The 17,088-nt window shown below is 43.1% G+C and overlaps 1 protein-coding gene across 1 annotated transcript in view; it reads right to left on the bottom strand.

Annotated features, from left to right (window-relative positions):
• Nucleotides 1-12,330, bottom strand: part of cmya5 (cardiomyopathy associated 5) — a 37,306-nt gene extending 24,976 nt beyond the window's left edge. The window contains exons 1-5 of the mRNA XM_084054037.1: nt 12,091-12,330; nt 6,110-6,241; nt 3,305-3,487; nt 2,344-2,713; nt 274-438 (exon numbers count right to left, since the gene is read on the bottom strand). Of these exons, the coding sequence (XP_083910163.1) occupies nt 274-438; nt 2,344-2,713; nt 3,305-3,487; nt 6,110-6,241; nt 12,091-12,200 (960 nt within the window). The 5' untranslated portion in view covers nt 12,201-12,330. The remainder of the gene's footprint in view (nt 1-273; nt 439-2,343; nt 2,714-3,304; nt 3,488-6,109; nt 6,242-12,090) is intronic.
• Nucleotides 12,331-17,088: the final 4,758 nt, after the last annotated feature.

Genomic DNA, 17,088 nt, shown 5'->3' with positions numbered 1-17,088 from the left:
AAATGCGATTAACTCAAACTTTCGTGTTTGCTTTTCTGTTTGACTTTTAAGATTTGAAACAATAATTGCACATGACCAGATATAACAAATAGCTTTCATAATACAGAAATGACCAATTAATAATCACAACAAATGATACACTATGGTCAAAACAGGCCATATATTTAATAATTTCAAGCATTAAAAATGTTTGAAATAATAGCCGATCTACAAGATCACTTCGATAATCGTGATCGGGCGATCATTATGTAACTATTGCAACGGTTTATATACCTCAGCCTCGGCAGCAGGCTGGTCCTCCTGGCCTTCCTCTGTCTCCTCCGAAACCTGCTCGGCAGGGACCGCCTCGTCCAGCAGGCTGAACTTCTCCATGTAGTCCATGTCACCGCCGCTGTCCGTGTCCCCTGGCTTCTGGGTGGCGGAGGGCTCCTTAGACGTCTGTGGAGAGAGAGAGAGAGAGAGAGAGAGAGAGAGAGAGAGAGAGAGAACATGACGCCTTCGCTGACTCCATGGCGGTAACAAGAGGCGCAAACATTTAGCCGGACAGACGGACAGACAATGGGGCAGCGGTGCCTAGAGCAGTGGTTCTCAAACTTTTTCATGTCAAGGACCCCCAAATTGACACTTATTAGCCCGCGGACCCCCATGTGAAAAGATATGCCAGGGACCCCCCATAAGAGAAGATTTTTACGGCTCTAGCAGAGATTCTCAAGCATTTTCATTTCAAGGACCCCCAGTTTGACATGGATTAGGCTACGGACCCCCATTTAATGGCATTTCTATCTCTGGGACCATTTGGTTCCATTTGTACACTCTCAGAGTTACAGACCCATAGGCGTCCATTTAGTTCCTAACTACCCATCGTTTAGATGGGGACCCCCTGGAACTCCCTCAAGGACCCCTGGGGGTCCCAGGACCCCACTTTGAGAACTAATGGCCTAGAGCAGGGGTCTTCAACGTTTTTCAGCCCAAGGACCCCCCTAGCTGAAAGAGGGATGAAGCAGGGACCCCCACTATACATACTGTATAAATCTGCCAATGATTTTCAGTGGGAATGGCGTGGTTTGATGGTCTTGCACATCTTTCCTCATGTCGCACACACCTTGCGTTTATGCGCTCTATACGCCTTGTCTATTTGAAGCAGATAAATGCTCGACACAGATGCTGCTTTTCCCCCCTCTGTCCAATCGGGTGAGTCGAAGAGCGGACCCGACCGTCCCAAGACACAGGAGCTCGCAATTGAGCAACTGCGGGCAACGGGGAGGGTCCTGAAAGTGAGTGACAGGTGCGTCACTGGTTATGGGGACAGAATGCGCTGGCTGCAAAAGAGTTTATCAGCGGGCAGCCATTGTTTGGTGTGGCCGTGCCCTAACCACCACTGTACTACAGTAATAAGAGTACAACTGTTGGGTATTAAAGAGGTGGTGCCATGGTTCTGCACTTTTTCTGTTTTTCATGTGTCTATGAGGTTGATAGAACTTCATTAAGCCCCCCCGGTGGTGTATTTATGGTGTTTTATGTCTTCTCTGACTAGTTTGAGTTTCTTCCTGGAGGCTGAAACCTTGAGGGTCAAACGTGCCAATAGAAAAATAGCACTTTAATGACACAGTCAAATTATACCCTCCCCCTCATTATCATAACACAACAGGTGTGGGCATGAGGAGGAGGAGGGACTGGGACAGGTGGGTGGTGCTAAGGTGGTGGAGGAGGTGCTAAGGTGAGAGCCAGGTATACTTAATGAACTGGAGGCGTGTCCACATAAAAACATAATTTTAACACTTTCTGTATACTTTTTTTGAAAAAAAATCTTCCTCCTAGTATAACCATAATACCTGATAATTATGTTTTAGGGGGGGGAAATCACTGAAAATCACGTCACCCCGTCTATAAAGACCCCCCCCAAAAAAAAACATAATCATCAGGTATTATGGTTTAGGAGGAAGATTTTTTTCAAAAAAGTGTACAGAATTTGTTAAAATTAGGTTTTTATGTGGACACGCCTCCAGTTCATTAAGTATAACTGGTCACCTTAGCACTTCCTCCACCACCTTAGCACCACCCACCTGTCCTAGTCCCTCCCCCTCCTCATGCCCACACCTGTTGTGTTATGATAATGAGGGGGAGGGTATGTTTTTACTATGTCACTAAAGCGCTGTTTTTGTATTGGCACGTTGACCCTCAAGGTTTCAGCCTCCAGGTAGAAACTCAAAATAGTCAGAGAAGACATAAAACACCATAAAAACACCACCAGGGGGCTTAATGAAGTTCTATCAACCTCATAGACACATGAAAAACAGAAAAAGTTCAAAACCATGGCACCACCTCTTTAAGGATTGTACATACCTGGTCTTCTTTGTCCTCCTGTGCCTCCGTCTCCTCGGGCAGGACGTGGTGGTTCTGTGACGTCGGCAGAGCCCTGGACCTGATGCCCGGGTGCGTCTCCATGTAGGACAGGTTGTCCGGCAGCTCCGTGCTCTCCTCCTCGTCCACGGTGGGCAGCTTGGACGGCACCCGGATGTTGAGGATCTCGTAGCCGTCCGAGATCAGGCTGAACAGCTGCTGGTCCTTGTCCCGGATTTCCTCCAGGTCCGGCTCTGCCGCGCCGCCGCTGCAACCAGCTCCTCCTCCCTCCGTCCGGACGTTGGGAACGGACACCTCGGCCATCTCCAGCCTCTCCACGCCCAGCACCGAGCCGCACCGTGACGACGAGCCACTGGTACGGGTTGTAAAAAACGATGATTAAATGTTTAGTTGACAATTTGATTGCGATTAACAATCTCATTATGTTTTGGGCATAAAAAAAATCATGAAATACAGAAAACAAAATAACTTTTTAAACAAAGTATAAAAGTGTTAAAGGAGTAATTCACCCAAAAATGTCTTATTTCCTATCAATTACACACCCCATGAAGAATTGACTTCATGGAGATTTTTTAGTTTTTGTCGCATTCCTGAGCCAATACTTTGATGACAGGGTGGCTGCTCAGTAGGAGACTCAATTGCTGGTCATCAAATGATTGGCTCAGGAATGCGACAAAAAAAAACAAAAAACACCATGAATTCAAGGCTTCATGGGGTGTGTAATTGATAGAAAATAAGATTTTTTGGGGGTGAACTACTCCTTTAATACTTTTATACTTTCCTAAGCCGATCTACAAGCTCACAAGTCGGCGCATCGCGACACGTTGTGAGCTTGTAGCTCGACTATTTTGACTCATATGTAAATGTATTTGCGATTATCCTCAAATAATCACGATCGGAGTGATTATTATTAACATGTAATCATTTGCGACGGTAACCCTACCCGCTGGTTCTCCTGAAGCGGTCGGACAGTCTGCTGCTGATGCTCCTCGATCCCGACCGGGTCCTGCGTCGGATCACCTTGTCCTGGTCGAAGATGATGGTGATCTTGCCGGCGTCGCCCATGTTGTAGGCCTCCGACACGGAGCTGCAGGTCTCGGAGGCCCAGCCGGGTGTGGAGCAGCGACTGGAGCGGCAGGGTTATATCAAGAGCAGTGGTGTAAAGTAAATAAATACATTTACTCAAGTACTGTACTTAAGTACAATATTGAGGTACTTTTACTTTACCGGAGTATTTCCAATTGTCTATACTTTCACTTCTACTCCACTACATCTCAGATGCAAATATTCCTACTTTTACTCCACCACTATTATTTGAAAACTTTAGTTGCTAGTTACTTTGTAACCACTTTAGCCTTATTTTATACCTATAGGCTATTTGAAAATAGCAGATCTACAATGCGACGCGTTGTGCTATTTTCAAACATTTTAGTACTTTTACTTTTGGTACTTTAAGTAGGTACATTTTGATTGACTTCTACATTGCAGCATTGAGTATTTCTACTTGAGTAAAACATTTGAGTACTTTTGCAACCACTGATTAAGAGTTAACAAATTAATATAAGACCTGAGGCCGATTCTACAAAATGTCTTCTAAATCCTCACAGTTTTCTGAAGAACGTATGTTTCTATATCAGTGGTTCTTCGCAAACCTTTTCATGTCAAGGACCCCCAAAATATATGTATTTGGCCATGGACCCCATCTCAAAATATTCAGTTCCAGGGACCCCCCAGAAGCAAAGATTTGAGTTACAAATGTTCGCTTTAAAAATATATATTGAAAGATTTGCCAAAAAAAAGGATACATTTTTTTTTTGCAGATCTACAAGCTCATAGCGCGGCACTCTGTGCCGCGCTATGAGCTTGTAGATCTGCTATTTTTTAATAGCCAAAGAAGTCTAAAATGACACAGATGTGTTCCCGGTCTTAATAGGTTAAAAGGGCACTTCGCAAATTTTGCACCCAAATATCGTTGCTGTCGGGGCAGAAACCTCTCAATGTTTGAGCTTGTAGATCTGCTACTTTTGAATTAGAATCCTGAAAAGTAACAGTTTTGAACATATGAGGTTTCCACCCGACGGAGACGATAGCATAAACATGATGTTGGAGTGTGTTTTGTTCGTTTTTATTTTTTTTATTTTGAACACAATTTCTCCCCTTGAACATCACATTGGCCACAGTTACATGGACCATCATGTATTCATTCAGAATGAATTAATTCCGAATGAACTCATTCTGAATAGAGGAATCTGATCCACTCACCTGTTTACATGGGACCTGAATAAAAGTATTCCTCGTTTACATGACCAAAGCATTCATTCAGAATATAACTTTTGACATGCGCAAAGTGGTTCCCGCCTACGCCCGGGCATGGACCAGGGGCCACTACCCGGAGCAGAGCTTCCCCTGGTGGGCATGGGAGGAGGCAATAGCCCCCTTGTGCCTCCGCGGCGGAGGTCTATCGGTCGTACCAGGCAGCGTTGTGTGCGGTGCAAGCCTGTGTTCCTTTGTCATCGCCGTTTTAATGCAAAAGTAGCAGATCTACAAGTTCAGACCAGTTTCTTTTTTTGTATTGGTACCAGACACGGTAAAACGTAGGCTAGCCTATTATTTGTCACATTTCTCATGTAGGTACCGTACGATGATGTCATCGCGCATTCACACATGGTCATTATAATAATAAATGGAGAGAGAGAGAGAGTGAGCGCAACACTACAGTCTATGATCAATGCGTTTCTGCGTTTACGTGTGGATAGGGATTTAAAAAAAAAATCTTTGTCATGTGGCCAGGGATTCTTTTTAAAAACTGAGGACTAAAATACCTGTTTAGAAAAAGATCCATATATAAGTGTAGCCTAGGCCAGCAATCCTCGGAGCGTCCGTTCTCCTGGACAAGTCTGGGCTTAACCATTACAGGCTTATTAAATGACGCTATTAGAATCATTAATTTTATCCCGCAGGAGCGAGCGCTTCTCAGCACCAACCGTGGCCGAATTAGAGATTTGATAGGTCATTTTTGAACAATTCTGACAGCCCTACTAAGCACGGGCATGCGCAAAGGAATGCATGTATTCCAAACAGACAGGAGCGTTTGGAATAAAGTGTTTACATGGTCAATTCCGATTGATTTAACCCGATTCAAACGGTCTATACCACCCCTCCTATTCCGAATGAAAATGCATTCGGGTCAGACTGGAATGGAATATTCTATTCCAATTGGGGTGTTTACATGAGCAAAAGCGTATTCATTCCGAATACAACTGTCCATGTAACAGCAGCCATTGTGGAATGTCAGTTCTTCCTGGACTACAATGGACACTCCAACATCATGTATGTTTTGTCCTCAATGTCATTGAAAAGGGATTTAGGTTCAGAACCTTTAACTAAACGGAATAACTGAAGTTAACTAACATTTTAGTTAACTGAAATAAAAACAAGCCTTTCCAAAAAAAAAACAGTTTACAAAACGAACTAAAACCATAGAGAAAATGTCCTTAGTTTTAGTCTTTGTCAATATATTCTGCACATGAGCTGTGAATGGAATACGTGCCAATTTTATCTGTCAATATATATATATTTGTTTTATTACACAATACTTTTTCTGACCTTTTGAATCTCGCCCCTGGGAAGGCTTTCTCTGAAAGAAAGCTTTCCCCATAATAACAGAAAACAGAAACAGACACTGGCATAAGGGCCCTGAGGGACTCCATATGGTCAACCATATGGGGTTTTAAGTGGTGTTAATGACCTGGGACTGGAGGCGGTCTCCCAGACGATGCCGCTGTCCTCGCTCTGCACCGTCACCATGGAGAAGGAGGGGTCCACCAGGAGACACTGGACGCTGGGCCTCACCGACGGGTCCTGGACCACCTCACGCAAGCTACACAAGGACACACACATGGGCATAGGTCACTTTTTGATTTGAGCTTAAAAAAAACATTATTTTACACTTTGGGCTATTCAAAAATAGCAGATCTACAAGCTCATAGCGCGGCACTGAGTGCCGCGCTACGAGCTTGTAGATCTGCTATTTTTGAAAAATCAAGAAAATGTGTACAAATTAATATATTTATATTATTTTAAAGCAAACATTTTTAACTCAAATCCTTGCTTCTGGGGGTCCCTGGAACACAATATTTTGAGATGGGGGTCCGCGGCAAAATTCATATAATTTTGGGGGTCCTTGACATGAAAAGGTTTGAGCACCACTGATATAGAAACATAGGTTTTTCAGAAAACTGTTGGGATTTAGTAAACATTTGTAGAATCGGCCTCAGGTCTTAATGGGTTAATCCAGTGGTTCTCAAACTTTTTTGTGCCAAGGAGGACCCCACCCCCTCCAAATTGATATAAATATATTTGGCCGTGGACCCCCTTCTGAAAAGGTTCTGATACCTGGCATGGTTTGTGTTTTTTTACCATTCCTGTTGCACGAACAGGTCTATTGAACGTTGCCGTCTTCTCTCTTTTACCTTGCCTCATGTCGGCATGTTATGTTATGGACACACCTGCATGTGACGCTAGTGTTCTAAACATCATGTTAGCACACATAGGGGTGGCAGTGGCTCAGGAGGTAGAGCGGCCGCTTGGTTAACCGGAAGGTTCCCAGTGCGAGCCCCAGAGTTTAGTGTCCTTCAGCAAGACACTCTGTTCCATTCTTGTCAGGGTGCTGATATCGTGCATGTTGGCTCACTAGAAACACTTCATGTTGGTTCCCAAATGGCCCCTCATGGTGGGTGTGTAACTCTGAGAGTGTACAAATGGAACCAAATGGACCCTTACGGGTCCATTTGGTTCCATTTCTACACTCTCAGAGTTATGGGGGTCCTTGAAAATAAGACAACCACTATGCCACACTAAATGGAACAGAGCCTTAATTAGTATCATTGGTAACACCTGTGAAGGAAGTAAGGAAGGGGCCCAATTCATTCCCAATATGGCTGCTGTGCATAGAGCCTCCTGATGAGATATGTTGGTGCCTTGCATGGTTTCCTCTGCCATCTGTGTATGAATGGGCGAATGTAATGCGCAATCAATAACGTAACGTGCCTTGGATAAAGGTGCTATATAAATGCACCATTTACATGGTGTCTGCACTGTATGTATACAGTCGCACCCGAACCATATACACCACTGCAAATCTGGTTTATTGCCAAAATTCACCAAGTGTCAACTGTATGAAATAAAGAAAGTTCAAGTTGTCCCTGTTGAGCACCGACGAGCCCTTCTACCTTCAACTGGCTGAAGCGCGCTGGACTTCTCTTTGTACTTGATTGAATCCATCCATTATACCGTGGCTATTTGAAGCTATTACAAGCTCACAACGGGTCGCATCGCGGCGTCTTGTGAGCTTGTAGATCTGCTATTTTGAAACATTTGAGTACTTTTACTTTTGGTACTTTAAGTACATTTTGATACCAATACTTTTGTACTTTTACTCAAGTAAATTTTGATTTCCAGACGTTTACTTGTAACAGAGTACTTCTACATTGCAGTATTGATACTTTTACTTAAGTAAAACATTTGAGTACTTTTTCCACCACTGTTTGTTTTCAGTATAATGCTGTGACTGTGCTTTTGGAACATGTAGTGGTGTACGTGTTGGAGTTGCCTGTTGCCACCATGTCTTGACTGCAGGTCTTTTGCAGTCACTCGAGTGTTTTTTGACCTTCCGCTCCTCAAGAATCTGGTGGCAGCCATTGATAGCTTCCTCTTTCTGCCAGGTAGGGTAGCCACTGTTCCTTTGACCTTTAACTTGAATTGCTTTATGGAATTATGCTTCCATAAAGCAAAACGCAAATGAGGAATGGGCTAAGGTTCCTCATGAACGCTGCCAGAAGCTGGTGTCTGGCTATGCATCACATTTGCAGCACGTCATAACAGCAAAAGGGTGCTGTACTCTTAAGTGGCATTTTGAGTTGAATAGGCTCTATGCACAGCAGCCATATTATCACTTCCTTCACAGGTGTTACCAATGATACTAATGAAGGCTCTGTTCCATTAGGCTAGTACAGTGGTTTCCACGAGCCCCATAACTCTGAGAGTGTACAAATGGAACCAAATGGACCCGTAACCATTTGTACACTCTCAGAGTTATACAACTGTATGGGGCCATTTGGAAGCCCATGAGGGTCCCTGGACCCCAACTGTAGACCCACTGGTGTAGCAGAGTGTTTCCAGTGGGCCAACATGCACACTACCAGAACCCTGACTCTGTTTGACCAGAATGGAACAGAGCCTTCATTAGTATCATTGGTAACACCTGTGAATGTCTTCATAATATGGCTGCTGTGAATAGAGCCTATTAGGAGAAACCACTCATAATATTAGCTGTGAGCTATTTACAGTGTTCTTGTTAGATTTGTTTATTCCATACAGTTGACAGTTTGTGAATTTTGCCCATAAACCAGATTTGTAGTGGTGTTTGAATCATTTCGAGTGCAACTGTATCTTATCTTATTTGTTTATTTTACTGCGTTTCTGTCTCTTTTTTCTTCTGCTCCCACTCTCTTCCTCTATCGCCTCTCTTCACACGGAATACTACAAAATGATGGGGAAAAGAATTTCACCCATTATATCTGTAAACCTGTGATGTGACGATGAAGCTGATTCGGATAGTAATAATAATTCTCATTTTATCTTTCAGCAGCTAGATCATTTACACTCATGTCTCTTTAACATGTTATTCACAAGTTCGACTGGATTGAGGAAATGTGGAAATATGGAGACACATTGAATCAATGTGAATATTTGGTCCATTAATATCCGTTCATTTATTAAAGGGATAGTTCACCCCAAAAATAACTTTTTTTCAATCGATTAGTCACCTCATGGAGACTTCAATTCATGGTTATTTTTGTTTTTGTCGCATTCCTAAGCTAATAATTTGATGACCTGTACGCAGCGCTTTCGGTAGGGTTAAGGTTACCGGAACCGATGCCAGTCATCAAATTACTGGCTTAGGAATGCGACAAAAACAAAACAATACCCATGAATTCAAGTCTGTGACTAATCGATAGGAAAAAAAAGTCATTTTGGGGGTGAACTATCCCTTTAACTCTTCAATCACATAGCTCAGCTACATCGATCTGCATGGTAGACATCTTCTATGTGAACTTGTACCCCCCCCCCCCCCCCCTCAAAGCTTTCACATGCTCTACATGTCTAACGGGACGTCCCGGCACTGGATACGACTTCTCACCACCGTGCCAAGATGATTTCTCAATGTGTAAGAACATGATAGCTGCAGCGCGTCTGCTGCTTCACAAGTGTGTGCGCGCGGTGCCAGCATTTGCAGCAGTCTACTGCCAGAGAGAGTGCGATGGATTAATAAATAATGATCTAATGTCAGGAATTACACCTCGGTCACCGGAGGGTCATTTCCACCCCCATTGACGGCTCTCAACGTCATACGTGTAATATTAGAGAACCGATTCTTGGCCCTGATAGACATTATAAATCCATGTACTAATGTGGAATATTAAATGCTACCAAATATAATACATGCTGCTGCGAGCATGGTGTAAAGTAACTAAGTACATTTACTCAAGTACTGTACTTAAGTACAATTTTGAGGGACTTTTACTTTACTGGAGTATATCCAATTGTCTATGCTTTTACTTCTACAACACTACATCTCAGAGGCAAATATTGTACTTTTACTCCACTATAATTGTTTGACTGTGAGTGATACGTTTTGTTTAAAGCAAAGAGTTTTTTGTTAAAGTTAAAGCTCTATATTCTGATAGTAAACATTTCTATATAGAGCGTGTGTTAGGTAACAGGGGTCTTCTCCACAGTTCTTTAGTAAACTGAACTGGGTCACCAATTTCATCCAATTAGGAGAGAGACCCCATTCATCAGCTTTAACGTTATAGTGTTTCAGTTCCTATTGTGTGTGCCATTTCTTTTTTTTCATCATTTCCAATTGTAGGCCGACTTGTTCATCCTGTATCCTCTATGAGTATATTATCCTGATTAAATGACATTGGTATCCCAACCTGAAAACGTATTTTCTGTATACTACTTAGAGCTGGAGAGACGGGGAGACCACAATGGAATCAAGCCACCCGGGGGCCTTTTGTGTTATCCTTTTAGCATGTAGTATAACCTTTGACCTGTAGTCCTGTACTGTTAACAATCAATCAATCAAATTGAAAAAACACACACACAAACACACACACACACACCTCTTAAGCCGCAGACCCCCAGTTCATACTTCTATCTGTATAATAAATCTCTGGGGCCCCAATCTACACTGTAAAATCCTCAGTGCTGATTTAAGTCAGAACTGTATACAAAGCTTGGTTCCATTTGGTTCCATTTGTCAGGGTTGCAGACCAGTGTTACTTTTGACAGCACATTCTGATTAAGTGTTAGTCTTTTGAATAACACAACATTTAGTTTTAGTCCTATTTTAGTCTTCTGAAATTGTTTAGTCTTGGTCTAGTCTTACTCGACTAAATATCAAAACCTAGTGATTTAGTCTTAGTCGACTAAATTAACACTGTTACAGACCCATAACGGTCCATTTAGGTCCTAACTTTTCCCTACCCTCCTTCAAAACCGCCATAAAAGAGCACTTGCAAACTGTTAATACAGTATTCAATCAATCCATCCATCAATCAACTGTTAATCCTTAAGGTGGAGACCCTCTAGAAGAACCCCCTCAAGGAGGACCCCCTGGGGGTCCCCGTACCCCACTTTGAGATCCACTCACAGAAACACGGTTGGTAGTTATGCAGTTGTTTAACCTCTTGAACCCTAGCACAGTGTTTCTCAAAAGGGCGTACGTGTTGTTGTGTACCCAGAGGGGTACACTTGGTGGGGGGGGGGGGGGGGGGGGTAATTTGACTGTTACGTTTGATGATAAAACATTGATACACTTGGTGTGAACCTGCTGATCAATTACATTTTTACAAAGTTAAAGGTAGGGTAAGTGATTTTCTTTGGTTAAAATAAGTGTTAAATAGCTCTATATTCTGATAGTACTCATTGCTACAGTATAGAGTGTTTGTTCAATAAAAGGATTCTCCCATGTCTCTCCAGCTCTTTATGAAACAGAAAATGCATTTTCAGTGCTTTCTCCTGATTGGCTTAAATTGTGTCACCTACCTGAAAATGTACAATATTCTGTTTACTAAAGAGCTGGAGAGACCCCAGTGACCGAACAAACGCTCTGTAGCAATGATTACTATCTATTAACTAAAAAACTAAAAATAAATACATATATCACTTACCCTACCTTTAATTCATTATTTGAATATACTGACATCAAAACAGCACTTAACTGAAATGTTTAAAGTGAATATTCCCAGGAGGCACTCATTACAACTCTTTCGCTCCATATTTATTAAAACATGTGTTGTCATCATTCATTCATAGCATCATATGCTAGCGATGGATTTCTCTTGCAGTTTTCAAAGCGAAATGTTGTCGAAGGCCGAAGGGGGTGCTTGGATTCAGAAAACAGGGAAAGTGAATACTGAAGCCAACGAGAGTTTGAGATCCATTGCCCTATAGGCCCCTAGCATCCGTATTCTGGGTTGAACATTCGCAGAAAATAGCTGACCTACAAGTAGAGATGTAGATCGGCTAGTTGTAGATCGGTAGTTGTACATCGGCTATTTTCAGCTACAGATATTTAGTGCAGCCCATGGGAACCACCAAGTATAGGCTAGGGCCCAAGGGAATAGTCAACACATATAGAGTTTAAGAAGGAGGATCTACCTGTTCCTGAGTTCTTCCACCTCGTCCTCATCTTCATCCTCCGGGCCCAAGGCCTCCCGAAACTCCTGCATTTCTGCCATCTCCGAGTCCAGACTCTCACATTCCTCCATGGTTCACGGTTCCTTTTAAAAAAACTCCTGGTTCCTTGTGCGCGTGGCAGAGTTTTGTGTGGATTTCCAGCGTCTTTCTGGAGTTTTTTTTTCCAGCAAACTCTGAACCGAGAGGGGACGACGGTGTGCCTGCTTGTGTCATTCCAAGTTGGGAGCTGTCCCGTCTGACTCAGCGAGGGGACAGAAATAGACAGGAGTGAGTGGGGAAAGAGAGAGAGTGTGTGTGTGTGTGTGTGTGTGTGTGTGGGGAGGAGGAGGGCGGGCGGGGGTCTTCGCTGACCTCATGAGCAGGGTGGACGAATAGAAGAAGCAACCCCCGAAATTCAAGTAGGATTTTCTGATGAATCACTTGGGTGCTTTTCAGAACAGAAAGAGCAGACTGGGGTTTCGCTGGAGTCACCATCGCTGCTGAAACGGAGCGATGTGACTTTAAGACTAGATCTAGAATCCCCCCACCCCCCCCCTCTATTCCCCAAGTTAAATATAGGTCATGGCCTGAAACCCTACCCACCCTGGTAATACCAACACTGTGAGGAACAGATGGGGAGACACACACACACACACACACACACACACACACACACACACACACACACACACACACACACACACACACACACACACACACACACACACACACACACACACACACACACACACACACACACACACACACTTTTATTACTATACTTGTATGGACGTCAACATTTTAGGACTGCAATTTCATGAATGCCATTACAAAAATAGTAATAATAATAATTAACCATAAGCCTAAAGCCAAACAACAAAGCCAAAATTTACAAGCTCACAACAACGCTTGTATATCAGCAACTTTTCGGTGTGTGACACACACACACTCAAGGTATGCCGAACACGAAGCAGGCCTCCCTCCGTGCAGAACACTATGCAGAAGTCATAAAACTAGCCATAATTAGGCGTCAAAATCCACACAACGATATCCCATCAGCACACACAGGCTGCTGTGGACTGAAGCGAGGGTCAGGCCATGTAGGAATTATGTTTTATGTTTCACCAATAAAGGGACAATTTGAATGACGCACAAAAAAGGATAGATAAGGGTACATTTTTAAACGATACAATACAGTCTGCAATGCGTCGCATTGCGACGCATGTAGATCTGTAGAAGCTTGTAGAAGCTTGTAGATCTGCTATTTTCATTTTTTTTTTTACATTTTATACATTTGAAATGGGACATTCTGCATAATGAGTACTTTTACTTTTGTATTTTAAGTATATTTTCATACCAATACTTGCAGTATTGATACTTTTACTTAAGTAAAACATGTGAGTACTTTTTTCCACCACTGTGTGTGTGTGTGTGTGTGTGTGTGTGTGTGTGTGTGTGTGTGTGTGTGTGTGTGTGTGTGTGTGTGTGTGTGTGTGTGTGTGTGTGTGTGTGTGTGTGTGTGTGTGTGTGTGTGTGTGTGTGTGTCTTCTTATTTGTTACTTCGTCCTTCCATTATCTTTCTAGCATCACAGAAATATTGTGTTTCCACTGACATACTAGGATCTGATCCTATGCTCCTTGCTATTGGTTGATTGTAATTTTTTTCTCTCTGCAGGACACTGGTGTTGTGGACAGCTCAGACCCTGTTGCCTGCAGTTTCGGGTAAATACTGATTTTTAAAAGTGTGTAAAAAGCCTACTTAACGTTTAACTTGGGTGGATCTGTGTGTGTGTGCATGTGCGTGTGTGTGTGCGTGTGTGTGTGTGTATGTGTGTCAGTCAGGGTTGTGTACAGTGATGTGGTCACTCACCAGCATTGGGTCTGGTCTGGGCCAATCAGGTGACGGTTCGATTGATGCTGAAGCGTCTCCAGAGGAAACCATGTTGTGGTCAGGGGCTACCAGACCAGCGCCCTCCACAGGTTGGAGGTGGTGGTGTCTGCTCACCTGCCCACAGGCAGCTGTCTCAATGCCATCTGGAGGGAAGGACTGTGAAAAAACAACAATGTCAACATGTCACATTTCAGCAGTGGTGGAAAGTAACTAAGTGCATTTACTTAAGTACTGTACTCGAGGGAATTTGTACTTTACTTGAGTATTTCCCATTTTCATATTTATTACAGGTGTTTAGAACAGTAGAGAGATTCTAGACAGGAGGGATTTCAGAAAAAAGGCCTTCTATAAGGAGGTTAGAGGCATTTGGGGGTAAAAGTTGGGAACAAGGCCATTTTACATAATTCAAGGGTGCTGAATCAGAAAAACACTGTTCCCAAGCAGAATTCTTAGTGCTTAACCTCCTAATTTGCATATCAAAATGGCTGCCGATTTTGAAGTATTTCTTAAATAACTCTATAACAAAGCAATCAAATCTGACAAATAAAGTTTATATATTTATATTCTGAGGGTCAGACAATGTGTGGAAGGTATTTATAATGTAATAGATGTAAATAAATGTAAATAATGTAAATAAATATGCAAATTAGAGGCCACTATTACAGAAAACGGTTTTGTACTTAAAGTGATCCATCCGCATCCCCCTTATTTTATTTTATCTCTACTTATCTGTATTTTTACCATCCTTAGGACATCTAAAATAAATATTTAGATGATGTAAAAATCCTGGTACATTTGGCCCCTGATGACCAAAAAATAAATGTGACGTTCCATAAATACGCTATCATGGGGATTTCTATCTTGTATAACTCACCCCCAGGAGGAGTTAGAGCCACAGAACTATAACTGAACTCAAACTACTTTCAACACAGCTATATAGAGTGGGATGGGGATGGCTAAAGGTACACTTAGATGGCCAACAGGGAAAAAAACTATTGGTCGTGCACACAGTGGTTAATCCCAATGGTCTGAGTATCTACAGGGCTGACAAGGGACTAGTACAGCCTAGTACAACCTAATAGAGCCTAGTACAACCTAGTCTTAACTAGTCCAGTCTGTTCCATGCTAGTATAGCCTAAATCGCCGTCCCCTAGTCTGTTCCATCAAAAGGCTGGACTAGGCTATGGGTGTACTAGGCTTTACTGTTGTAGACTCTACTGGTCTCTAATAGACTGTTTTAAATTCCAGTAGGCTGTGCTGGTCTGTACAACGCTATATTAGGCTGTACAAGGCAGATCTGTACTATGGTCTACAAAGGTTCATGCAAAACTATTGCTCGTGCACACACAAGCTATTGCCCGTGTACACAGTGGTTAGTCCCAATGGTCTGAGTATCTACAGGGCTGACAAGAGCCTAGCACAGCCTAATAGAGCCTATTAAAGTCTAGTACAGCCTAGTACAGCCTAATCTATCCTAGTCCAGCCTTATCAGTCCTAGCATAGCCTTGTACCCCCTCCCCTATTCTGTTCTCCCAGAAGGCTGGACTAGGCATGGGTGTACTAGGCTGTACTATAGACTCTACTGGTCTATAATAGGCTGTTTTAAGCTCTAGTAGGCTGTGCTAGGCTGTACTAGGCTCTATTAGGCTGTGCAAGGCAGATCTGTACTATGGTCTACAAAGGTTCATGCAAAACTATTGCTTGTGCACACAAAAGCTATTGCCCGTGTACACGGTGGTTAGTCCCTATGGGTTGAGGATCTACAGGGCTGACAAGAGCCTAGCACAGACTAATAGAGCCTATTAGAGTCTGGTACCACCTAGTGCAGCCTAACATATCCTAGTCCAGCCTTATCAGTCCTACAGTACCATAGCCTTGTACCCCCTCCCCTATTCTGTTCTCTCAAAAGGCTGGACTAGTCATGGGTGTACTAGGCTGTACTATACTAGACTCTACTGGTCTATAATAGGCTGTTTTAAGCTCTAGTAGGCTGTGCTGGGCTGTACTAGGCTCTATTAGGCTGTGCAAGGCAGATCTGTACTATGGTCTACAAAGGTTCATGCAAAACTATTGCTCGTGCACACACAAGCTATTGCCCGTATACACAGTGGTTAGTCCCTATGGGTTGAGGATCTACAGGGCTGACAAGAGCATAGTACAGCCTAATATAGCCTATTAGAGTCTAATACAGCCTAGTACAGCCTCATCTATCCTAGTCCAGCCTTATCAGTCCTAGCATAGCCTGGTACCCCCTCCCCTATTATGTTCTCCCACCAGGCTGGACTAGGCTAGACCTGGGTGTACTAGGTTTTACTGTACTAGTCTCTGCTGGGCTCTAATAGTCTGCTTTCAGCTCTAGCAGCCTTTGCTAGGCTTTACTGGGCTCTATTAGGCTATAGAAGGCAGTACTTTACTTTGGCCTACAAATGTTCATGCAAAACTATTTCTCGTGCACACACAAGCTATTGCCCGTGTACACAATGGTTAGTCCCTATGGGTTGAGGATCTACAGGGCGGACAAGAGCCTAGTACAGCCTAATAGAGCCTATTAGAGTCTAGTACAGCCTAGTACAACCTAGTCTAGCCTAGTCCAGCCTGTTCCATGCTAGTATAGCCTATACCACCCTCCCCTAGTCTGTTCTCCCAAAAGGCTGGACTAGTCTTGGATGTACTAGGCTGTACTGTACTAGACTCTACTGGTCTCTAATAGGCTTTTTAGTGGCGCTAGCCGCTCCATACCTGACTTTGTCCGTGTGCGTCAACGTTCTGATTGGTCAGGTGCGTCAACAAAGTGATTGGTAAAGCTTCACGTGACACATGGCTATAAACACATTATAAACACATATCGATGACAAAATGTATCAAAGGCGCCGCTACCTTCACACAGGGTGTGATTTTTTAATCTCTAGTAGGCTTTGCTAGGCTGTACAAGGCAGATCTGTACTATGGTCTACAAAGGTTCATGCAAAACTATTGCTCGTGCACACACAAGCTATGGCCTGTGTACACAGTGGTTAGTCCCTATGGTCTGAGTATCTACAGGGCTGACAAGGGACTAGTAAAGCCTAAAAGAGAGTATTAGAGTCTGG

Source organism: Gymnoscopelus microlampas, assembly GCF_963454915.1.
Source record: "Gymnoscopelus microlampas genome assembly, chromosome: 4".
Lineage (NCBI taxonomy): Eukaryota > Metazoa > Chordata > Actinopteri > Myctophiformes > Myctophidae > Gymnoscopelus > Gymnoscopelus microlampas.
This window is presented reverse-complemented; position numbering and strand designations above follow the sequence as displayed.